The 23,297-nt window shown below is 41.7% G+C and overlaps 1 protein-coding gene across 3 annotated transcripts in view; it reads right to left on the minus strand.

Moving 5' to 3' along the window:
• Positions 1-343: 343 nt before the first annotated feature.
• Positions 344-23,297, minus strand: part of LOC136881057 (selenocysteine lyase) — an 83,048-nt gene continuing 60,094 nt past the window's right edge. Inside the window, exons 1-2 of one of the 3 annotated variants that reach the window (XM_067153661.2) lie at positions 21,529-21,755; positions 346-1,819 (exon numbers count right to left, since the gene is read on the minus strand). In XM_067153661.2, the coding sequence (XP_067009762.1) occupies positions 594-1,808 (1,215 nt within the window). In that variant the 5' untranslated portion in view covers positions 1,809-1,819; positions 21,529-21,755 and the 3' untranslated portion in view covers positions 346-593. Of the gene's footprint in view, positions 1,820-21,528; positions 21,756-23,297 lie in introns of those variants that run through there. The other 2 variants (XM_068229131.1, XM_067153660.2) reach the window with 2 other exon arrangements.

Genomic DNA, 23,297 nt, shown 5'->3' on the forward strand with positions numbered 1-23,297 from the left:
TGTTCTTACACAGCAAGGAGACAAATAGTGGTGGTGATGACTACGAGGAAGTACAACCGTCTTCTATTCACACTAAACAAAGGTTCGGCACTGGGAAAAGTGAGGCTACTGGCAAAAGAAAGACAAGGGCTCGGAAACCTCAGAACAGAACAAGAGTTGACCAAGGGACGTAAGTGGAAGCTAAGCCAACCCATGCTCCCAAGTAAGTAACCTCCTACGACAGGCAGGAGTACCAGTGGTTGTTACTCTACCACCCCCAACCAACTGTGTAATTTGGTCTAGTAAAAACTACACTGTTTATTTAGATACATGATATATCTCTTCAAACTTTGCCACCATTACCTTAAAAAAGGATGTCTCCTTTGTCTCCTTTTCATAACCATTCCAATATTTTGATTTCAAACTCAATTCAGACAGTCAAAGTATGAAATTTCATCCTTGAAACATCCAAACACACCATCATTTTTAATTAACTGACCTACATCATCTCAAGAAAAACAGACGCCGATCCATACGGTGCACTCGGCCATAAAAGTGTGCAAAAAAAACACAATGAGAAGGAACACTTCTAGTTGAAGATGTGATATATTTCATCAGGATGCATACAGAATTAAATATTCCACTGCCTTAGATAAGTCCGCTACAACAATGTCCACATCCTTTTCGGTTGTGTACCGTCCCACGCTCAGGCGTATAGCATTGGCAGCGAGAGCAGGAGATACTCCTGACGCGATGAGCACTTTAGAAGGTTGGTTGTGTTCATGGCAAGCTGCTCCTACACTCGCCAACACGTGTTCACACTGAGCGAGCACTCGGTGTCCTGCCATGGCCTCTCCTCGTAAAGAGATGTTGCTGGTGTTTGGGAGGCGTGTCACATTGGGCCGGCGACAGTTGAACACCACCAAATTCTCGAATGCTTCTTCTAACTTCTTCTCCAAGTAATCTCTCATAGTCTCCAAGTGAAGTCTATCTTTCTTTATGTTAACATTTACCAACCGTGCTGCCTCTCCCAAGCCTACGATCATGGCTGTATTCTCTGTCCCTGGCCTGAATCCTCGCTCTTGACTGCCACCGAACATCATGGGAAACACGGGAGTTTCACCGTTTATATCCCGTGCATACAGGCAACCAATACGAGGCCCATAAAATTTGTGACCCACAACGGTCATGTAATCAACATTCAGTGACAATACATCCACCTCTATTTTACCAAAAACTTGAGCTGCATCAGAGTGGAAGAGAATTTTTGGCAGGCTTGACTTTCGACTGGTATTCACTTTCTTAAGAGCAAGGCCAATTTCCTCGATGGGCATCACAATCCCCGTCTCGTTGTTGGCCATCATTACCGACACAAGACATGTGTAAGGCTGAACATGACTCACTATTTTCTCAGCAGAGATACAACCATCATCAGAGACGGGAACATAAGACACATCTATCCTACCAGAGTCTTCCAGGTAACGCAGGGGAAACAGAACTGCATCGTGCTCAACATTAGTAGTAATGACATGGGGTTTTTCTGCTTCAACACTGGCTTTCTTGCGCCACACATTGAAATACTCAACAGCTCCAAAGATGACCATGTTGTTGGTTTCAGTCCCTCCCGAGGTAAACACTATGTCTCTGGGTTTGCCGCCAATCATGCATGCTATATGCTCACGCGCTTCATTGATACAATCCTGAGCTTTTACTCCCAGGTCATACTTTGAACTGGGATTGCCCCATTCATTTTTTAACGCTTCGGTGATCTTGTGTATGACACTTGGAGCAACTGGCGTTGTGGCATTGTGGTCCATATACACTGGCATCGTAGCACTGGCTGAAAAGAGAAAGAGGCACTGTACTACAGACTGGCTGAAACAAGAATAGCCATAAACTTGTGGTGAATGACGGGATAGATGGCCATAGTTATCTTATAGACACACATTAATTATTTTCTTATACATGAAGAACAACATACAGTATATCATTTTTGTTCGAGTATTTATTACCAAGCATTCTACTTAAGTATAAAAAAATAATTTGTGTTTACATTCCAATGACAGAACATGGCAGGATTGTAAAAAGAAAAGAAAATTACTATTTTTTTTCAGATTTCAACTTGAGTAAACCACTGAATAATTTAAGTGTACAGTAATTTCAATACAATTAGCCCCTATAAAATGTCCACAATTTTCTACTGATTTCAAAAATGTATACATATTTTAGAAGATTTGCACTCTATGAGCTGTTTTTGATGAAAACAATGCTAATTTCATAAGCAGAGATCACTCAGCTAACTACTACTCTCTTGTAATCTCCACTATCAAATCTGATCCATATATATCCACTTTTATTGACTGATACTCTGACTAAAATGCTATATGTTATTGTACCGAGCGGTACACCTCCACACCGCTAATTTAAAATGTGCGCCTGTTGAAACTCCTCTGCTGGAGGAAGTCTGAACTTTATGGACAGTATTAATTTTCAAGTTTCTCAGAAGATGTCTCTACCTGGAAATTTTGGAGTTTTTGAACTGTGTCATTTTCGACGTATTTTTGTTTTGCTTGTAGTAAGAAGTGTGAACTTTCTCTTCTAGAGGACACTACTGAAGATCAACAATAGTGCACCCTAGTGCGGAGTGAAAGAACTATTTTTTTGGAGAAGTTCTTATTTCAAAAGTTTGTTTCTTGTTAAATTTCTTTCTGTTATTGTTTAAGTTGGCTGTATACCCCTCTTTTTCCCCTTGTTTTAGATTTATCCAATCCCGAATTTCTTTTAGTAATTTCCGACCAATCCGATGTATCTTCCCCCAACTTGGATATGTTTCTGTACCCTAGCCAATAAAGTGATTGTGGGCGGGTGTTCTCTTCCCTAAAACGCCTAGAACCTTCCGCGAGAGTATTTAAACTGCTGATTTTTGGGTCTCCGGGCCACTTCTGTTCCATCTTTCAGTGTGTAAAGTACATAGCAGGGGGCGGGAAGCGCCTCTTTCTTCTCCAGCTGTTCAACACCAGGTAATGGCCTCTTAATAAATTCTTTTCTTGCTAGGTTGGCAGTTTAACTCTCGGAGCGGGTTCGAAGCGTTTCCACCATGTAACCTTTTCCTAAAATGTAACCAATCTTTTCATCTATTCTCTTTTAAAGCTGCATATTGGGATAGAGAGTGCTAACCCTCTCGAGCTCCCACTCACATTGTTTTGAAGTGAACTTATTTTCTCAACCTATTCTTCGTTAACGTAAAACAAATTGCTCTTTTCTAAAGTCACCTCTGTAGTATGGGATTAGCCCTTGCATTAGTGGCCTAGAGCCAGATTAGGTTTTAAAAACAAGTGTATTAGGAGTGCAGATCGCCTCCTCTCAAATTGTTATTTTTAGAGGTCATGTAATTGCCCCTTTTCATTTAATAGACCTCAGTAGGTTGGGTATTTTACCCCTGTGTCTATGTCCAGTGAGGACAACTCGAAGGTGGAGTTTGGTGTGGCCTTTGAGAGGCTTAAAGTTGAGAGCGTGTGGCTCTTTTGAAAATTGAGTGTTGTATGCCTCGTGGAGGCTTTTCAGTGTAATTTGGAGCAAGGACTCCTAGGCATGAATGGGGTTTTATGCCCCTCTGTTGAAACTTGTGTTTGGGGTAAAACTGAGCTGATTGCCCAAGCATTGTGAAGTCAGGGCGCGAAGCCCAAATCCTGTAAATATTGTAACTACCCTTTGGACTTGCTACTTTGTACCTGCCATGCTTGTTATTTCTTTGTTTTTGAAAAGAAAATATAACCTTGTTAAATTTTACATTAACTTTGATTCCGTAGTTTGAGACCCGTTCACGCCCGCACCTTCTTTCACCTCTACCTACCACTAAAACACGGTAACAAGTGGTAGCAGAGCGTGGTTGAATGGGTCTCAATTTAGCCCTTTTTGACGGTTAAACATTGTTTTATTCCGAACTCTAACAATTTTCTCAGTTGCTGGATTTTTTTTTTTGAGTTTTTCAAAATTGTTCTGTCATCATGCCCGGACCTCGCGATGTTCTCCATCTTAACTATTAGAAATGTGCAATCTGGAGGCACGGTTGCAGTAGACACAAACAAGCTTAGAGAGTCCCTTGAATTGCCTATTTCAATCCCCACCTTGGGAGAGAAAGAAGTTGACGACTCTCTTTCCACGATCGTCGAGAATATTACTGGGCTAGCTTCTGTAGTTAGTTTTTTTGATGAAAATGATCCTTCTCCTAATCAAATTAAGCGTGTGCAAGCCAGGCTATATCACTTTTCAAATAGAGTTAACGATCTGTTGTCTCTAAAGTTGAATGACGTTCAGAAGAAGGAAGCTAGTACGCTGCTTGAAAATATGTCTGAATTATCTAGCAAGGTCACTCAATTGTTAACTGGGGAAGTTCCTCCCAAAACTGATCTACCCGCCACGATGAATGCTGGTAGCGAGGAAGAGCCTCATAAGGGAGAAGTCAATAGGAAAACCATTGCTGCTCAAACAACCTCTGCCCCATTGGACGAGTCTGAACGCCGTAACTCATTAAATAATGTACGTTCTGAATTAACTACCTTGCCATTGAAACCTTTACCTACTATGTCACCCGGGTTTAGTACCTTGCCTCATCCATTGGCAATGTTGCTCAGAGGTATCTCTAAGTTTTCCGTTAATACCACCAGTGACGTAATTTCATTTTTAAGATTTCTAGTTGAATTTCAGGATCATGCCCTTGTTTTTTCTCTTTCTCCATGTCAAATTTTGCAAATTATCTATCCGTATGCTATTGGTATTCTCTCTGATAAAATCGTAAGAGCCATTGCCGAGCAATCATCTATTGAGGATTTCCATGCCCACTTGCTAGCTAACTTCATCCCTGCTAGGGCCAGGTCCTCCCTTATTCAGAAGTACTATTATCGGGTACAGCGCTTGGATGAAAACTTGGCAGACTTCATCCAAGATATTAAGTTTTATACTAGGGTGTTTGCTCTTCATTTCCCTGAGGATCAGATTGTACAAGCTATTGTGGAAGGGATTTCACCACCCTACAGGTCATATTTGTGTTTCGCGGCGTGCCCGCAAACTTTCTCGGAACTTGAAGCATTGGCCGTCTCAGCGGAAGGAGTTAGATACGCCGATTCTTTGCGTGTAGCGAAAGAACCCCCGCCTTCCTTTAGTAATACTCGGCCTCCACCTCGCCGATCAGTCACCCCTCGTAAATGTTATGCTTGTGGGTCGCCTGACCACCTGCGCAATAAGTGTCCACTGATCAAGTCGAGTGGGACAAGTAATGGGGGTGGTTCATCACAAGGCTGTTTTAAATGTGGGGCTTTCTCACATATCGCCAAGAATTGCCCAAATTCGAATAGCACCCCCTCCTGCTCAACTTCTGGTGCAAATTCCACCTATGCCAATAATAAAAAGTGTCTAGTGGCTTCGGCTGAGTCGACTAATCCATCTTCCCGAGACTCAGCCCCTGGTAAACAGGCTGTAAATTCAGGGAACGAGCAGTCTTCAAATTCATCTTTTGAATGCCCTAAAGAATGTCTTAGGATTGCGGCGGATACCCCCGCACCTGTTCCTTTTCTTAAGATTGAGTTAAATAACGAGCCTATAACCACTCTATTAGATTCAGGTAGTGTTTGTTCAATTATTTCGGACCAATGGTATTCAAAATTTAAGTCTGTTTGTAAACTACCTGACTATGTCTCCTCTCCTGTTCAATATGTTTCGGCTAATTCATCCCCATTAGAAATTCTAGGTTCCTTACTGGTCAAAATTCGTATTTTTAAATTTACATGGAAAACCAAACTGTTTGTGGCTAAGCACTTGTCTTGCCCCATCATACTGGGAGCGGACTTCATTTCTCACACTGGTCTTGTGCTCGATCTTCAGAGTAAGTCGTGCACATTCAAATTTGCGTTCAAATGTAAAATTCCCTTGTTAAAGTGTAGTTCTGTGTCATGTTTATCTATTTCGCCTACCCTGGATGAGATGTTGTTAGACCTTAGACATCTACCTGAGGAGCGGGCTGATAGTATTCGCAAATTGTGTCAGTCCTTTCCAGAGGTGTTCTCTGATACTCTTGGTGTTACTGACCTTATTGAATACAAAATTGAGGTCACGGATTCGATTCCTGTCCGTTTTCCACCTTATAGGCTATCTCCACCTAAAATGAAGGCTCTGAAAGAAATTATCGATCAGATGTTGAAGGATGGTATTATTAGGCCCTCTAAGTCAGCGTATTCTTCGCCTATTTTTCTAGTCCCGAAACCCCAAGGGGGCTTCAGGCCTGTCATTGATTACAGGGCTCTCAATCGGAAGGTGGTGTTACAATCTGTGCCCCTTCCCGACCTTCATTCTTGTTTTTCATGGTTTCGTAAGGCCAAGTTTTTTACTATCTTGGACTTGAATCAGGCCTATAATCAAATTCCCCTTGCCGAAGAGTCTAAACACCTTACAGCGTTTGCAACGGACTGGAATTTATATGAATACAACCGCGTGCCTTTCGGTCTGCCCACGGGAGCAGCTGTACTCACTAGGCTGCTAGATAGGGTCTTCTCCGACATCAAATTTGAATACTTGTACCACTACTTGGATGATGTCGTCGTATTTTCGGAAACCTTCGAAGAACATCTAGATCATCTGCGAGAAGTTCTCAATCGCCTTCGTAAGGCTGGGTTAACTGTCAAGTTGTCCAAGGTTGCCTTTGCTAAGCCCTCTATGTCATTCCTAGGGCATATTGTGTCACCTGATGGTGTTGCAGTCGATCATTCGAGAACACAGGCCATCCGTGATTTTAAACCTCCCAAGGACATTAAAGGCATCGCCAGGTTTATTGGTATGGTGAATTTCTTCAGAAAGTTCATTCCTAACTTTGCTAATAGAGCGGCGCCCTTAAACCTTCTTCGTAGGAAAGGCATCAAATTCGAGTGGGGACCTTCTCAACAAGCCGCTTTTGAAGATCTTAAATTGGCTCTCTGTAATGCCCCTGTACTTGCTATGCCTGATTTCTCGAAGAAATTCATCGTCCAAACTGACGCGTCGTCGTCAGCAGTAGCTGCAGTCCTTCAAGAGACTGAACTAGGGAGGCGACCCATCGCCTATGCATCTAGGACCTTGTCGGCTCAAGAAGCCAAGTATTCCATCTATGAGCTCGAAGGTTTGGCAGTCTTATTCGCCTTAGAAAAGTTCCGTCTCTATCTGGAACACGTCAAATTCGACCTGGAGACAGATAATCAAGCCTTAAGCTGGGTCTTAGGTAGGCCGCGTCGTACTGGTCGTATAGCCCGTTGGGCCATCCGTATTTCTGCCTTCCAATTCGATGTCAGGCATATCAGAGGTACCGAAAATGTTGTTGCTGATGGACTCAGTCGTATGTTCTCTAACGACGTCGAGACCCATGAACCGGTCGACAGTTCATCACCTCCCGAGTCCATACTATCTGGTGTTAATGCCATCTTAACAGATGCTCCCATGCTTTTTAGGGATATTGAGAAATACCAACGTGAAGATCCGACGCTGGCTCCGATAATGGAAACCCTTTCTTCTGGGGAACATGTTGTCCCTTATGTTCTGAGGAATGGTATTCTATGTTGCCCATCGAGGCATGATAAGATGATGAAAGTTGTCGTTCCAGCTGTTCTTGTACCTATGATCTTCAAGTATTATCATGAGACCCCATTAGGAGGGCATCTGGGTATCTTTAAAACTCGTGAAAAGATTCGTGAAATGTTCATCTGGAAAGGTATGGACGGTGAAATCTGTGAACTTGTAAAAGCTTGTAAATCTTGTTTGCTCAGTAAACCCACCATGTCCACCAAGGTAGGCCTTTTGTCTTCGCATCAAGCGTCACGCCCCATGGAACGCCTGTATATTGATTATGTAGGACCCTTCCCCCAGTCAAAGGGAAATGCTAACAAGTTCATCTTTGTATGCGTAGATGGCTTTACTAGATTTTCCTGGTTATTTCCGACTAAGCTGGCTACCGCTCAGTCTACCATTACTTGCTTAAATTCTATTTTTGCTTCTTTTGGTCCGTGCCAATATATTGTATCTGATAATGCTAAGGCTTTTACATCTAATTTATTTCGTAAATTCTGTTTTGACTTGTCCATCTCTCATGTAACTACTTCTGCTTATTACCCTCAACCATCTCTGGCTGAACGAGTTAACCGTAATCTCAGGTCCGCACTTATTGCCTATCATCATGAAGATCATTCCAGGTGGGACACGTCCCTGCATTGGTTAGCTTTTGCTTTGAATTCGGCGGTTCATGAATCACATAAATTTACTCCAGCCTCGTTGATGTTCAAGTTTGTTCCCAACACGCCGCTCTCTAACCTCTGGTCTCTGAGTGACATTCTACCCGAGACAATAGATCCGGACAACATCAAAGATCTTTGGAAGAAGGCTAAAGCCAATCTTAAAGTGTCTCATGAAAAGGTTAGGGAAAGGTATGATCGTGGACGGAGACCCACCCCTTTGAAGGTAGGTGACCAAGTTATGGTCAAGAACTTTGTTCCCGCGGGCAAGCTTGCCCCCAGATTTCATGGGCCTTGTATCACTCTCGATTTTCTTACGCCGGTTACATTGTTGGTAAGCAATCCAGCCACCGAGAGGATATTTAGGGTTCACCTGTCCCAGGTGAAACCGGTGTAAATTTTGTGTCAACTTGATTCATATAATTTGATAGGAATATGAAGGTTATATTTTTTTTTGAGTTTCCACTCTTAAGGCATTCTGCTCCTTCTATAATATTTTGTTTTATATGTAAGCATTTTTTGTAAAACCTTCCCCGATCCGTTAAACTGCCATTCTGTCCTTACCATGGCCATTACCACGCTCCCGTCTCCTGCTATACACACTGTGGCTTGCTTAGATTAAATGCCATGGATATTTGCACGCCGCTGGCCCCTCTACCTCTCCAACAAGCCTGTGCCCTCAAAAAAATGATGATGGTCCAACAAAATTCTGCCGCCTAGTTTTAATGCTTCAGTGCCCCCGCAGCCGCGCGGCGCCGTGCCGCGACTGGGTTTGAGGAAGGGCCCCCTCGGCCCCAGCGAGGACGACATGTGCACGGCGAGCCGGAGCTCTCCTCCCGGCCTAGGCTGATGTGCGGCGCACGACCTGCTACTTGCCCGCAGCCTGTATATGTTCACCGCGGGCGCGGCGTGCTTCAACACCTCTGCTCCCCTCATAGTGCGGGCGAGTGGTATCTCAGGGTACTCGAGGGGTCCGAGCGGCCTCCTTTGGACGCAAGCTGCAACGGCCGGTCTGGCCATCCAACTTCATCAACATCAACTACATGAACAGTTACTATAAGCAATGACTACACTTGGGAATTCAACAGCAATATTTGGTGGACATTGCAAAATTTTTCATCACTTTTAAGTATTAAAAGTTTATCTTCAGAATTCAACTTCTACAAACCTAAAGACTGTACTTCACCTGCAACAACAAAATTTTGAAACTGAATCAAACCAAATTAAGAAAATCTTATAAATTTTTTTTGGCAATTAATCTCCATATCTACATCAAAACTTGGACCTTGTTTTCAAACAATTTCATGTGTCACCCCTGGAGGAACTTTTGGGGGGGGGGGAGGTCTGTACCGAGCGGTACACCTCCACACCGCTAATTTAAAATGTGCGCCTGTTGAAACTCCTCTGCTGGAGGAAGTCTGAACTTTATGGACAGTATTAATTTTCAAGTTTCTCAGAAGATGTCTCTACCTGGAAATTTTGGAGTTTTTGAACTGTGTCATTTTCGACGTATTTTTGTTTTGCTTGTAGTAAGAAGTGTGAACTTTCTCTTCTAGAGGACACTACTGAAGATCAACAATAGTGCACCCTAGTGCGGAGTGAAAGAACTATTTTTTTTGGAGAAGTTCTTATTTCAAAAGTTTGTTTCTTGTTAAATTTCTTTCTGTTATTGTTTAAGTTGGCTGTATACCCCTCTTTTTCCCCTTGTTTTAGATTTATCCAATCCCGAATTTCTTTTAGTAATTTCCGACCAATCCGATGTATCTTCCCCCAACTTGGATATGTTTCTGTACCCTAGCCAATAATGTGATTGTGGGCGGGTGTTCTCTTCCCTAAAACGCCTAGAACCTTCCGCGAGAGTATTTAAACTGCTGATTTTTGGGTCTCCGGGCCACTTCTGTTCCATCTTTCAGTGTGTAAAGTACATAGCAGGGGGCGGGAAGCGCCTCTTTCTTCTCCAGCTGTTCAACACCAGGTAATGGCCTCTTAATAAATTCTTTTCTTGCTAGGTTGGCAGTTTAACTCTCGGAGCGGGTTCGAAGCGTTTCCACCATGTAACCTTTTCCTAAAATGTAACCAATCTTTTCATCTATTCTCTTTTAAAGCTGCATATTGGGATAGAGAGTGCTAACCCTCTCGAGCTCCCACTCACATTGTTTTGAAGTGAACTTATTTTCTCAACCTATTCTTCGTTAACGTAAAACAAATTGCTCTTTTCTAAAGTCACCTCTGTAGTATGGGATTAGCCCTTGCATTAGTGGCCTAGAGCCAGATTAGGTTTTAAAAACAAGTGTATTAGGAGTGCAGATCGCCTCCTCTCAAATTGTTATTTTAGAGGTCATGTAATTGCCCCTTTTCATTTAATAGACCTCAGTAGGTTGGGTATTTTACCCCTGTGTCTATGTCCAGTGAGGACAACTCGAAGGTGGAGTTTGGTGTGGCCTTTGAGAGGCTTAAAGTTGAGAGCGTGTGGCTCTTTTGAAAATTGAGTGTTGTATGCCTCGTGGAGGCTTTTCAGTGTAATTTGGAGCAAGGACTCCTAGGCATGAATGGGGTTTTATGCCCCTCTGTTGAAACTTGTGTTTGGGGTAAAACTGAGCTGATTGCCCAAGCATTGTGAAGTCAGGGCGCGAAGCCCAAATCCTGTAAATATTGTAACTACCCTTTGGACTTGCTACTTTGTACCTGCCATGCTTGTTATTTCTTTGTTTTTGAAAAGAAAATATAACCTTGTTAAATTTTACATTAACTTTGATTCCGTAGTTTGAGACCCGTTCACGCCCGCACCTTCTTTCACCTCTACCTACCACTAAAACACGGTAACAGTTATAATTGTCCTTCATCTTCATGTTAAAGAAAGTAGTTACTATGTGTCTGTAACATAACATTCCTCGGGTTAATAAGACACAAATGAACATTCGCAAATATTAGTGATACTATCACCTTACAAAGAAGAATAACATCAGAAATGCTTATCAGTCCTAGGATTAAGCCCCACTGTCACTGAGTTTGCAATAACTATAACCAAATTAGCTTTATTCAACCTCGAAATACCAACTGGTTACTGTACAATACTGCACCTGTTTATGACTGTGAATTGATGATGCTTGTTTAAAGGGGCCTAACATCTAGGTCATCGGTCCCTAATGGTACGAAATGTTATGAAAATTAAAAAAAAGTCCGTAATCCTCCACTGACCTGATTCGAAAATGTGAGGACGAAGAAAGTTAAAACAATCAGTAGATCCGACCCACAATGCCCCACATTCCCACAAACTAGCGTTAAATAATAGTATTACTGACCAAGGGACTGCTTCTAAAGCACAACACTGAATCGATGATGCTTGTAGTCGAAACGGGTCCAAAATCCATGTCATTGGCCCCTCATAATGGTACTTATCGCTAGGAAAATAGAACCATGCTATTTGTAATATTGTGGTAGGCCTACTAATCAAAAGTAGCGTAGATTCGCGGTACTCCACACACGTAATGTAACACAGACCTACGGTGTTTCGCACACTACTTACAGGCAACGCAAACCTATGGCGTTCCTCACATAAGTGGACTAACCACAGGGACCCGCACTATCCCGTGGTGTTCCTCACATAGTGAGTACTAAGCATAGGCAAGGCAGAACCATGGTGTCGCTCATCCCATGGTGTTGCTCACAGTGGTGGTGGTGATTGTTTTAAGAGGAAGTACAACTAGGCAACCATCCTCTATATAACACTTATCAGAGAGAAAAAATGGAAGGGGTCCGACACTTCGAAAAATGAAGGTATCGGCCAAAGAAAGGCAAGGGCCACGAAGTGCATGAAAATGAAAGACTCCCTAGCCCTCGCAAACCTAATAGCGTCGGGGTCGGAAAAGAACAAGAGTTGACCAAGGGAGGTCGGATAGGATAGACGAAAGTGAGGAGCCTGGTACAAGTAAGTGGAAGCAATGCCAGGACTCAGCTGAGGGCCCCGTGGTCGCCAACCCACGCTCCAAAGTTCAGAGCCCTTGGGGCCCCTTTTAGTCGCCTCTTACGACAGGCAGGGAATACCGTGGGTGTTATTCTACCGCCCCCACCCACATAGGGGTACGAATCACAGGTACTGTAAAATGCATCCTGAGCCACACACTATCGCTGCTAATCACAAACTAATTTTGTACCTAACATAGCGGTAGTACGCGCAAGTAAAAGCGACCCACAGTGTTCCCCGCGTGGTGGTACTAATCACAAGTAGTTTCACGGTTCTAATAAAATCATCCCTTGGTCGCACCTTTTAGTCGCTTCTTACGACAGGCAGGGGATATCGTGGGTGTATTGTTCGCCTGCGTCCCCCACCCACAGGGGGTGACTGTGAATTGTTCTGATACAGTCACTGTTTACCGAGGGAAGGACATGTCTTCAACTAATAGACGGAATACACTCAACTCATCATTCTTAAATCTGCTTTGCTATCATACAAAGAAATAACATTTAAAGAGCACAATATGGGAAGTTACAGAACTACAGCATTCATTTCTACTAACGAAGTTCATGAGGTAGTTTGTATATGGACCAAACCACCCACCTGATTCCAGTATTTCTTTAACTTATTTTAGGGCTGCATCCAGGACCAGAGTTGTCACAGTTAGTAGGCTACTTTTGTACTATGTAGAAAATTATGTTTATAAGAACACACAAAACTCATATTCGAGTATCTGTGATGTACTGTACTTTTAAATATTCAATGTATTGACTGTCTATAGGGACCCTATGTATATAGTGAAATCATACAATGAAACTGCAAAGACAGAACAAAAAAGAGTAGGGGAAGTTATCAGTAGGCCTATAAAGCAACTCCCGCAGTATAGGCGTAGCGTGCCTACCACTTACCCGGAGACCCACTCAGCGTACATGATTACAATTGAGGAGCTACCTGGCAGTGAGATGGCGGCCCCGGTCTAGAAAGCAAGGAATAATGGCTAAGAGGATTCGTCGTGCTGACCAGACGTTACTTCGTAATCTGCAGGTCTTTTGACTGAGCAGTGGTCGCTCGATAGGCCAATGCCCTTTGAGACTGTTGCGCCATGGGATTCGGTTTTAATTACTATAAAGAGAGTTCAGAATAATGGGTTCTCATGTCAATTGGTAAACATATCATATCACTTAATTCCCACTAATAGGTGGTCTGCGATAGCATACAATTCAGTCTAAAAGCCTCCGTGATTTTGTGGTCTCATTTAGTTCTATACCTCATATCTTTAAATAAAGAGAGTTTCTATTTCTCTATTTGGGCAGGTCCACTATCCTCCTCCATTCGCATCACATGACCCCAATAATGTGCACAGCTTCATCTTCATCTCCTCATTCCGAGTACCGTCCTGCCATTCTTCCTAACTGTTTGTACCAGCAATCATTTCTGCTACTTTCATGTCTGCATAAGGAAACTTTAATCTTCAAAGAATATGAATGACTTGTTTATAATTATCACTAATCCCTCTTAGCACAATAATTTTCACATTTTCCAAGACACTACTATAAAAATCAGTGTCTATATCAAAGTTTCAGAATAACAGTAACAAATGTACATCAGTTCAGAAAAAGTATAGTTATAAAAGTATTAATGCAGAGCTCCTCACATATCTAATGTTATACTGATGCCATGAGGTTGTCGGGCTTGACAAGTTGTGGCATAAACGGAGCTCCATAGAATAAATTAAAATTAAATTAGAAAACATCAAAATAGAGGCAAAGGATTATTTTATTTACAAAAGTTCCACAATGAACCAAACAATGAAATACATAATTTCGACTTACAACGGTAATTTTGTTGATTACAACATTCTTATATTATCGTTAAATAACAAGAGTTATAGCATGTAGCAAAGATTTCTAAGCAATGAAGTGAAACCTTGTAAACCTGATATGTCTAAATTAAACTGCTTCAAAAAATTTACAATAATCGAGGAATAGTCCCCCCAGCTCCTATCGCATTGATGTCCTTCAATCTAAATTTACCTTTAAAATAAGTTACGACTGGTTCTTTTACCTATCAACACCATCTGATAGTCTGTGGAGTCTATTATACATAGGCCATCCAGAAATTAAGTTTCCCTATTTCTTAATAATGTTATTGGCTTTACGTCCCACGCTCTTGGAGATTCGGAGGTGCTGGAATTTAGTTCCATACGAGTTCTTTTACGTGCCAGCAAATCGACGAACATGAGGCCAATGTGTTTGAGCACCTTCAAAATAGCACCGGACTGAACCAGGATTAAACCTGCCAAGTTGGGGTCTCAACCATCTGAGCTACTCAGCCCGGTCACCCTATTTCTTTTCTAGTAAAGTAAACTACTTAGCCGGCACGACAGATCTGCGACACCGGCCTGGTGTCAGTAACACAGCAGCAGTGGTCCCACCGCCTGCGAGGTTCGGTCTGTGATAAAGCTTAAGCTAAGATGACGGTACATTGTTGGTGTAGGCACTTCGCAGAAAGTCGTCAAAATGTCCACGATGAAGAGTTTCGCGGCCGACCATTCCTCATCAATGACGACCTTGTGGACCTGGTGCGGCAGCGCACGCTTCATGATTCCAGAACTTAGCAGTCATTTTCCGTAGATATCGCGATCCTTGTTGTATGAAATTGTGACTAAGCACCTACTGTCTGCCACCAGAGCACAAAATGCAGCTGCAGCGGTACCATGATGACAGGACTGTCACGGGCAATGAGACGTGGTTTGCTCACTTTACCCTGGAACCCAAGCAGCAATCTATGCACTGGTATCACAATGGCCCTTCCGTCAGGACAGAGGTGAAACGGCGACAGCGGACCGTTACCGTGACACACTCTGGAATGCTCAGTGCAGGTGTTGTGCCGATCCATGACATACGGCTCAGCAACTGTTCAGCTCGGAGATGTTTGATCATCTCAGATCTTGTTCCCAGTGATTTTCATATTTTCTTGCATCTCAAGAAATTCCTGTCCTCCGGTCAGCATTTTCACGCGGAGAAGACGAATGTTACACGCTGGTTCCATTCCGAGGTGGCAGACTTCTACGACACTGGCATACAAAAGTTGATCCTACGATATGACAAGTGTCTGAGTGGTGGTGGTGGTGGTGATTATTGTTTTAAGAGGAAGTACAACTAGGCAACCATCCTCTATATAACACTAATCAGAGGGAAAGGATGGAAGATATCGGCCAAAGAAAGACAAGGGCCACGAAGGGCGTGAAAATGAAAGACTCCCTAGGCCTCCATACGTAATACCGTCGAGGTCTGAAAAGAACAAGAGTTGACCAAGGGAGGTCGGATAGGGTAGATAAAAGTAAGGAGCCTGGCACAAGTAACTCGAAGCAATGCCAGGACCCAGCTAAAGGGCCCGTGGTCGCCAACCCACGCTCCAAAGTTCAGAGCCCCTGGGGCCCCTTTTAGTCGCCTCTTACGAAAGCAGGGGATACCGTAACTGTTATTCTACCGCCCCCACCCACAGGGGGTACAAGAGTCTGAATTCTGGCGGTGACTGTGTCAAAACGTAGCTTCAACATTGCTGTAACGGGTGCCCATAAATTTTTTCAATTTTGCTTTACGGGAGCGAAAGCTGGGTGGACTCAGGATATGTTATTCATAAGTTAGAAGTAACAGACATGAAAGTAGCAAGAATGATTGCTGGTACAAACAGGTGGGAACAATGGCAGGAGGGTACTCGGAATGAGGAGATAAAGGCTAATTTAGGAATGAACTCGATGGATGAAGCTGTGCGCATAAACCGGCTTCGGTGGTGGGGTCATGTGAGGCGAATGGAAGAGGATAGGTTACCTAGGAGAATAATGGGCTCTGCTATGGAGGGTAAGAGAAGTAGAGGTAGACCAAGACGACGATGGTTAGACTCGGTTTCTAACGATTTAAAGATAAGAGGTATAGAACTAAATGAGGCCACAACACTAGTTGCAAATCGAGGATTGTGGCGACGTTTAGTAAATTCTCAGAGGCTTGCAGACTGAACGCTGAAAGGCATAACAGTCTATAATGATAATGTATGTATGTATGTTGTTTGAGGAAGACACTCCAAGATAAGTTTCTTCTCCATTTTTAAGGACAGAGAACTGGAGAAAAAATATGCCAGAGCACAATGACAGAGAAAGGTACAGGAATTGGATAGAGAAGTACGAGTGGGTGGAGGGGGGAGAGAAGAGAACGAGAGAGAGGATGAAGAGGTTCTAGGAGGAGAATAAGAAAACCCAAACCATGACAAAGCTGTCCGCGGTCCTACAGCGGGCGTAACTGGGATAACATGGGCGTCAGATATATGTATTAGATATTCACAATTTATTGTTGACGTTACTACAAACACATTTGTTCACATTAACTGACAACGTTCAATTGCAGTTCTGGTTAATTCCAGTGTAGATTTTATACTATTACCAATTATAACAGCAAACCCCATGGCAGTAATGTTAATGTTTCCTCAGTTAGGTGGTGTGTTGTGATGTTATACAAAACGGGAGCACCTCTTGCTACGCTTCCTGGAAAGCCATTACAACATTGGCACTCCATGAGAATAGAGTGTTAATACAGGCGCTCTTCCTGTTTGGCTTCACTTCAGAAAGAATAGAGGCCTCCCTGATGTTGATTTAAGGCAATGTAATTCTTAATAAAAGAATAAAATGTTCCCTCAATGAAGCGGCGAACAACGGAACAGAGGAAATTGGGTGCCAGATCACTTTGTTTGTATATAAACATAGTTAGAGCTTTTTTGAAACAATCAGGAACTTTCCTGGTACAGAGCTAGGATGTCACAAGCTATCTCGTTCTTTATCATACGCACTGATACATGGTCTGGTCCAGGTGCTGTGTAATGCTTTAGCCACCTCTTCTTTACTGATTCTGCAGTCGAATGTGTCATTTACAAAATAAAAAAAAGTCCTCATCATTTAGTTTGGAAGGATAGGAATCTCACTCAGAATACTGGCCAAAAAGAAAATTGACCTTATGTCGCACCGACACAGCTAGGTCTTATGGAAACGATGGGATAGAAAAGGAAGCGGCCATGGCCTTAACTAAGGTACAGCCCCAGCACGTGCCTGATGTGAAAATGGGAAACCACGGAAAACCATTTTTAGGGGTTCGAACCTACTATCTCCAAACTGCAAGGGTCAATGAGATCTCAGCACAGATCAAAGTGCTTTATAATGCTGAGTGTACACTCTGGAAGTCTCTACAGCCACTCTATGGGATGGAACTAGGTCCTGCATTTTTATGTAATATCAAAAACGTACGTGTACCTCCATATTTTACAAAGTAGTCATTTGTGCCCTTTGAACTTTGCTCTGGATCTTCACGAGGAAGTCTTCTACAAGAACGAGGGTTTACTATTGGAGAACTGTGGCATAAAGGGTGTACACACGTTATGACATTAACACATAACATATACCTTTCAAGCTACTGGCCTGAGCGAAACTAAGGAGCTGGGAACAACATTGCATTCAAATCAGGGAAATTATCTTGGAAATAATTTAGACAGGAGTTCTTCAACTTCTTGCAGTGGAGAAAAGCCATTTTAAGTACTGAAACTGTTATGATTGTAAAAATATTTATCTGACTTTGAAAAATTGGAATGTGGGAAGAAAAGAAGTACCGTATGTTCATATGTTTATTTGTTGGACTTCGAAAAATTGACTGTGTGTGATATTTTAAAAAGAAGTCGTTCTTTTTTTGTTTGTATCTTTTAAGTGAAAAATGTGAATATTTTTGGGAATTGGTTTTCGGCGATTTTATTATGTGTAAATCATGTTTTCCGTAAAAAATAGGGTCTTTACAACTTTTTAGACACAGTGTAGTTGCACGTGCCAGGTCTGGTAGGACCGGTTGCACCAGAATGGAAATTTCTCGAAGCTACGCTCGGGCCCTCACTGACAATTTACTACTGGCGAATGTAAGAAAAGCGGGTGCGCTCATTGGTTGTTTCGCAATTTCACCATTTCCGGCCGCTGGCCACTTGGCCCGTTCCCTCTGTCTTGTTGTTTTGACCGGCGACAGGAGAAGTTGTCTCCCCCGTCTGATGGGTTCCCGGCCCTCCAAGGTAAGCACTATCTCCTTCTTGTCTCAGATCTTAAACTTTCAAATGTAAGTTTAAATTTAATTCTCTTTACCTCCGGAGTTTACCCGGGATTTCTCCCATTCGCCAAATTTAATTTCACGTGACTTAGCCCGCATATTAGTCATTAGTCATATTCATTTTGTTTTAGAGACCCTTCCTTTTTCCTTTTGGTTTCGTAAATTGTGTTTTATATGTAAAGTTTAATTTTGCTTTTCTTTGGTTGTTATTGTGTAAGTTGGGTCTGCCTCTCGTAGTACAGTTTCCTCTTAATGTACTCTCATTCGGGATGAGTTCCTCATTCTGAAGTGTTTTAGGAAAGGTTGCTTCCTGAACGGGCTCTGTGTTACTTCTCTTATATGTATTGGACTAAAAGGTTTCTAATTTTTCTGTAAGTTATTTAAACTCACCGCCGTGAAGCTTGTAATTTTGGCATGATGCCGCCTTCTAAACTTGCTGTGTTCATCTTAAATTGTGTCATTGATTGACCCGTTTCTAATGGCCTTCTCTAAGTATTATTATTTCAGTAAACACAGTATTTACTTAAATTGAATCACCGCTACTTTCGTTTCACTAGCAATGCCACTACCTTCTCACCGCCCGGGTAGGGTCCCAACCGCTTCTGATCTCCGTTCCGTTAATTGTCATGCTGCCTAAACTGATAATTATGTTCTGCTGTCTTTCTGCATTAATCGTGCGTATGCGGTCGAGGTTATCTGATCTGGTCTGAAAATGATTATTGTTCTCCTTTATACCGTTAATTATTATTATTATGTTTTAATTTTGTGTACACCCTCGCCAAAAGGTATCAAGCGGCTTACATAATGGTAGCAGAGCATCCATTATGTTACCCATTTAGTATTACACAGCATAGAAATTAAAAACACAATAATAATTAACGGTATAAAGATAATAATTATAATTTTCAGACCAGGTTAAATAACCTCGAACACAGACGCACGATTAATGCAGAAAAACACCAGAATGTAATCATCAGTTTAGGCAACATGATAACTAAAAGAACGGAGATGGGAAGCGGTTGGGACCCTACCCGGGCGGTGAGAAGGTATGGCATTGCTGGTGAAACAAATTAGCGGTGATTGAATTTGCGTATTACAATTTACTGAAATAATCGTAATAATAATAATAATAATAATAATAATAATAATAATAATAATAATAATAAATAACATTACAATCGGAACATCAATGACGCAAGTTTAACACAGCAGATTTAGAGAGATGCATACAAGCATCATGGCGGTGAGTTTAAAAAACATGCCCAAAATTAGGAATAGTTTAATACAATTAAGAAAAGTAACACATATTCACAAATGACGCCTACAAGTTAAGAAATGACGAAAGAAGGAAAAGGTGAAAATAATTAACATCTTAACACAGAGACCGTTCAGGAAGCAACCTTTCCTAAAACATTTCAGAACAAGGAGCTAGTCCTGTGCGAGAACATGTTAAGAGGAAACTGACCTACGAGAGGCAGACTCTGGGGAAAATTAAAATTTACGCATTTATACAATTACAACCGAAGAAAAGGGAAATTAAATTTTACATATAAAGCAATTTACGAAACAAAAAAAAAAGGGAAGTGCCGCTAAAATAAAATGAATAAGACTAGGCGCGCGGGCTAAGTCATGTGAAATTAAATTTGGCGAATGAAAGAAATCCCGGGGAAACTCCGGAGGTAAAGAAAATTAAATTAAAGACTACATTTGAAACTTAAAAAACCCTAAACCATAACTGCATAGTGCTTACCTTGGAGGGCCGGGGACCCATCAGGTGGGGAAGACAACTTCTCCTGTCGCCGGGCAAAACTACAAGACAGGGGGAACGGGCCAAGTGGCCGGAAGTGATGAAATGAGCGCGCCCGGACTTCCCACATTCGCCAATAAGAAATGCCCTTATTCTGGCCAATAAGAGCCCAGACAAAATACCGAGCGTAGCTTCGAGAAATGCAACCGGAAATTCCTCGAAGCATCCTACCAGACCTGGCACGTGCAACTACACCGTGTCTAAAAAGTTATAAAGACCCTACTTTTACAGAAAACATGATTTACACATAATAAAATCACCCAGAAATCTACACTTTTTCACTTAAAAGATACATACGAAAAAGGAAAAACAAATTTTTCATTTAAAACACACATGAAAGGAACAAACTACTCCTTTTTTAAATATTACACACAGTCAATTTTTCGAAGTCCAACAAATAAAAATACGAAGAAAAATAATATATAGTACTTCTTTTCTTCCCACATTCCAATTTTTCAAAGTCAGATAAATATTTTTACAATCATAACAGAAACCAAACTATTCAACTATGACATCTCCCACAAAATGAACTTATGTGCAAAGCACTGGAAGTGAAGAAGACAGTCTGTAATGCCTGGCAGAGTTTGACACTAAACCCAGCACGTTTTTGTAATCGATATCATAGTCTTTGAAAGCATCAATTATGGCTCGGCTGCCTGTTGTCCCATTGGCAGCATAAACTTTTTGTTCTGCAGTTTGCGTGATCGTCCTGAATAGAACAGCAAAGACACATCTGCCTCGGTTGTCCGACGCCTCGTCTGCGATTACTGCAATGGGCTTCCCGTCCAATGCAGCATTCACGTCTGCACTTCTGAATCTCCACAATGTGGAACATAAGGGCAGATCTTCTGATGCTGGGACATACCTATGCGGCCAATAAAATGTCATTAAACATACTAATAATAATTAAGTTTAGAGGTAAAGACAAAAATGTAAACATTTGGTGTAGTGCTGGCCTAGCGAATCACTGAACGAGTTTTGAAACTTGTCGTTATAAACTTCCACTTATGTACAGTACATGAAAACTAGCTATTATTTTGCATCCTAGATGGTCCGTTAAATTGTAACATTTTAAAATAACGCCAATCATGTTCGTTTAACTTTTTGTGGTTGAGAATTTGAATAAACTAACCTAAAAAAACCACATGAAGTCATCATATTAGGAAACATGCATCCACTTGATTTTTGGTGGAAAGTTCAAAACACCTAACCTAAAATTCAAAAAGGCTGTATACCAAGCTTAATGCTTCAAAACAACCATGGTTCCTTTTTTGTGGGGTTAGGGGGGATATGGGCTAGTTTATGAATATTTCACAGTAAGTTAGGCTATACCATTTAAGATGGTGTAAAATTATTTTAAACAAAAATATAAATAACGCCCAAAAAATATCTGAAGTCGGCTCTTACTTTTCACGGTAGTCTCAGAAAGCAGGATGGTCCCGCTTGTGGATGGGGATATTAGTCTGCAGGCACATCCTCACAGTATCCTCACTGAATGCTTGCTTCTCGCTTTTTGCTCTTTTGTCCTTTCTACCCATTTCGTTATTGTGGCTTGCCGCTTCACGCCATGCTGTTCACATGCTGGTTGGGAAAAAAATCGCTCCTTTAGAAGCACCTGGTTTCTGTTCTTGCAGTGTTTATCCGAAACATCATCTTCCATTCAAGTTTTTTTACTGCAAAGTCAAATATATGTATCGCTTACATAAAAATGTAATACCAATATAAATGGTCCGTTATTGGACATTATAAATTTTCCAGCTAACTCATTCCTGGTTGCCAGCGTTTCGCCCCTGTGTGCTAGGTTGGGCTCATCAGGTGGTACCTAGCACACCTACCAAGACGCATGGCTAGTACATACCGTGGAGGCCACTGTGTAGGCCACTTGGAGCCACCGGCAGTGCCAATGCACTTGACACTTCGTCTCATTACCAAAAATTGATGCCTGCTCGGCCATCAAATGATATAGATGTTGATTCCCATAGGGAATCTATATTATTTGTCCCGAATGAGTAAATTTATAATACCAACCTAGCACACGGGGGCGAAACGCTGGCCAACCAGGAATGATTTAGCTGGAAAATGTATAATGTCCAATAACGGACCATTTATATTGGTATTATGAATTTACTCATTCGGGACAAATATTTCAGATTCCCTATGGGAATCAACATCTATATCATCTGCTGGCCAAGTAGGCATCAATTTTCGGTAATGAGATAAAGTCTCAAGTGCATTGGGACTGCCGGTGGCTCCAAGTGGCCCACACAGTGGCCTCCACGGTATGCAATAGCCATGCGCCTTGGTAGGTGTGCTAGGTACCAACTGATGAGCCCAACCTAGCACACGGGGGCGAAACGCTGGCAACCAGGAATGAGTTAGCTGGAAAATTTATAATGTCCAATAACGGACCATTTATATTGGTATTATAAATTTACTCATTCGGGACAAATATTTCAGATTCCCTATGGGAATCAACATCTATATCATACATAAAAATGTTCCGATTTGTAACTCTCGGCACGCCACTTTGCTTCTACCCATGACTGCCATACTTTAAAACAGACTACTCAACACTTATGTCAAGAATAAGAGACTATGATTAAGAATCAACACAATGTGTATGAATGCGTGTGCCTAAAAATGTCTTAAGCTGTTTCATTGGTTGTTCTTTGCATAGCTCTTTGGCCGTTGAAAGATACTCCACACATTGAAGGATTTAAGGCTCCATAATAATTATTTCCCTGAAATAAATAACATGTATCTTATTTTTAAGGAAAATGCATCATTTTTAAAAAGATATCATTTTATTTCACATAAAACCCAGGAATCTCAAGTCTATACAATTTTCCTCTAGCTAAAAACCTTAAAGTGCAACTCTGTCTTTCGTGTGAAGATACAGATACGCTTATCACAGTATTTTGTCGTTCAATTAGAGGCGTTACCAAACAAAGCAATTCGGTATATGCGTTTTCATCCATTATTAAATAATTACAGCAGTTATCTGGATCTTCTCTGAAGTTCTTCATTTAATTTACATAATGTCTTTTAAATAACCATATATGCTCCATTTTGATCTACATCTTCTTTAGCAGCAAACAGTAAAAGTATAACTAACGAAAGTAAATCGTCACTTGGCCACACCACTCCAAAGTCGAACTTCCCCCTTTTAATTTTAC

Source organism: Anabrus simplex, chromosome 9 (assembly GCF_040414725.1).
Source record: "Anabrus simplex isolate iqAnaSimp1 chromosome 9, ASM4041472v1, whole genome shotgun sequence".
Classification (NCBI taxonomy): domain Eukaryota; kingdom Metazoa; phylum Arthropoda; class Insecta; order Orthoptera; family Tettigoniidae; genus Anabrus; species Anabrus simplex.